Source organism: Neopelma chrysocephalum, unplaced genomic scaffold (assembly GCF_003984885.1).
Source record: "Neopelma chrysocephalum unplaced genomic scaffold, ASM398488v2 Primary Assembly neopelma1_95590, whole genome shotgun sequence".
Lineage (NCBI taxonomy): Eukaryota > Metazoa > Chordata > Aves > Passeriformes > Pipridae > Neopelma > Neopelma chrysocephalum.
Genome location: NW_020924258.1, coordinates 4,848 through 5,495, shown reverse-complemented (window position 1 = coordinate 5,495; position 648 = coordinate 4,848). Strand labels below are relative to the sequence as shown.

The following is a 648-nucleotide window of genomic DNA, read 5'->3' as shown; positions in this document are numbered from 1 at the left end:
AGGATGAGGAGGGTGAAGTGGATGAGGAGGGTGAAGAGGATGAGGAGCTGTGGGAGGATGAGGAGGGTGAAGAGGATGAGGAGCTGTGGGAGGATGAGGAGGATGAGGAGGATGAAGAGCTGCAGAAGGATGAGGAGCCGTGGGAGGATGAGGAGCAGCAGGAGGATGAGGAGCAGCAGGAGGATGAGGAAGGCCACGGGCACATTCCCAGTGCTGGGATGGGGTGAAGGATCCCGGGCCGGACTCACTCCAGGAACTCGAAGTTGGATTTCTTGTCCAGCGCGTTGTGGGGCATGTCCTTGTAGAACCTCCTACGGGAACGGGGACAGGGACATCAAACAGGGACAGCAAACAGGGACCCCTCTGACCCCCAGGACAGGGACATCACACAGGGACAGGGACATCACACAGGGACATCAAACAGGGACAGGGGTGTCCCCAGGGACATCAAACAAGGACAGGGGTCACCCCAGGACAGGGATATCAAACAGGGACCCCCGTAACCCCAAGGACAGGGACATCAAACAGAGACAGGGGTGTCCCCAGGACAGGGACATACACAGGGACAGGGACAGCAAACAGGGACCCCTGAACTCCCAGTACAGGGACATCAAACAGGGACAGGGACAGCAAACAGGGACAGGGACA

The 648-nt window shown here is 58.5% G+C and overlaps 1 protein-coding gene across 1 annotated transcript in view; it reads right to left on the bottom strand.

Moving 5' to 3' along the window:
* The window catches only part of LOC113980909 (protein-tyrosine kinase 2-beta-like), a gene marked incomplete at its 3' end in the record, with an annotated part of 5,847 nt that overhangs the window by 408 nt on the left and 4,791 nt on the right, over positions 1-648 (bottom strand). Inside the window, exon 5 of the mRNA XM_027708128.1 lies at positions 249-311. Coding sequence (XP_027563929.1) covers positions 249-311 — 63 coding nt within the window. The remainder of the gene's footprint in view (positions 1-248; positions 312-648) is intronic.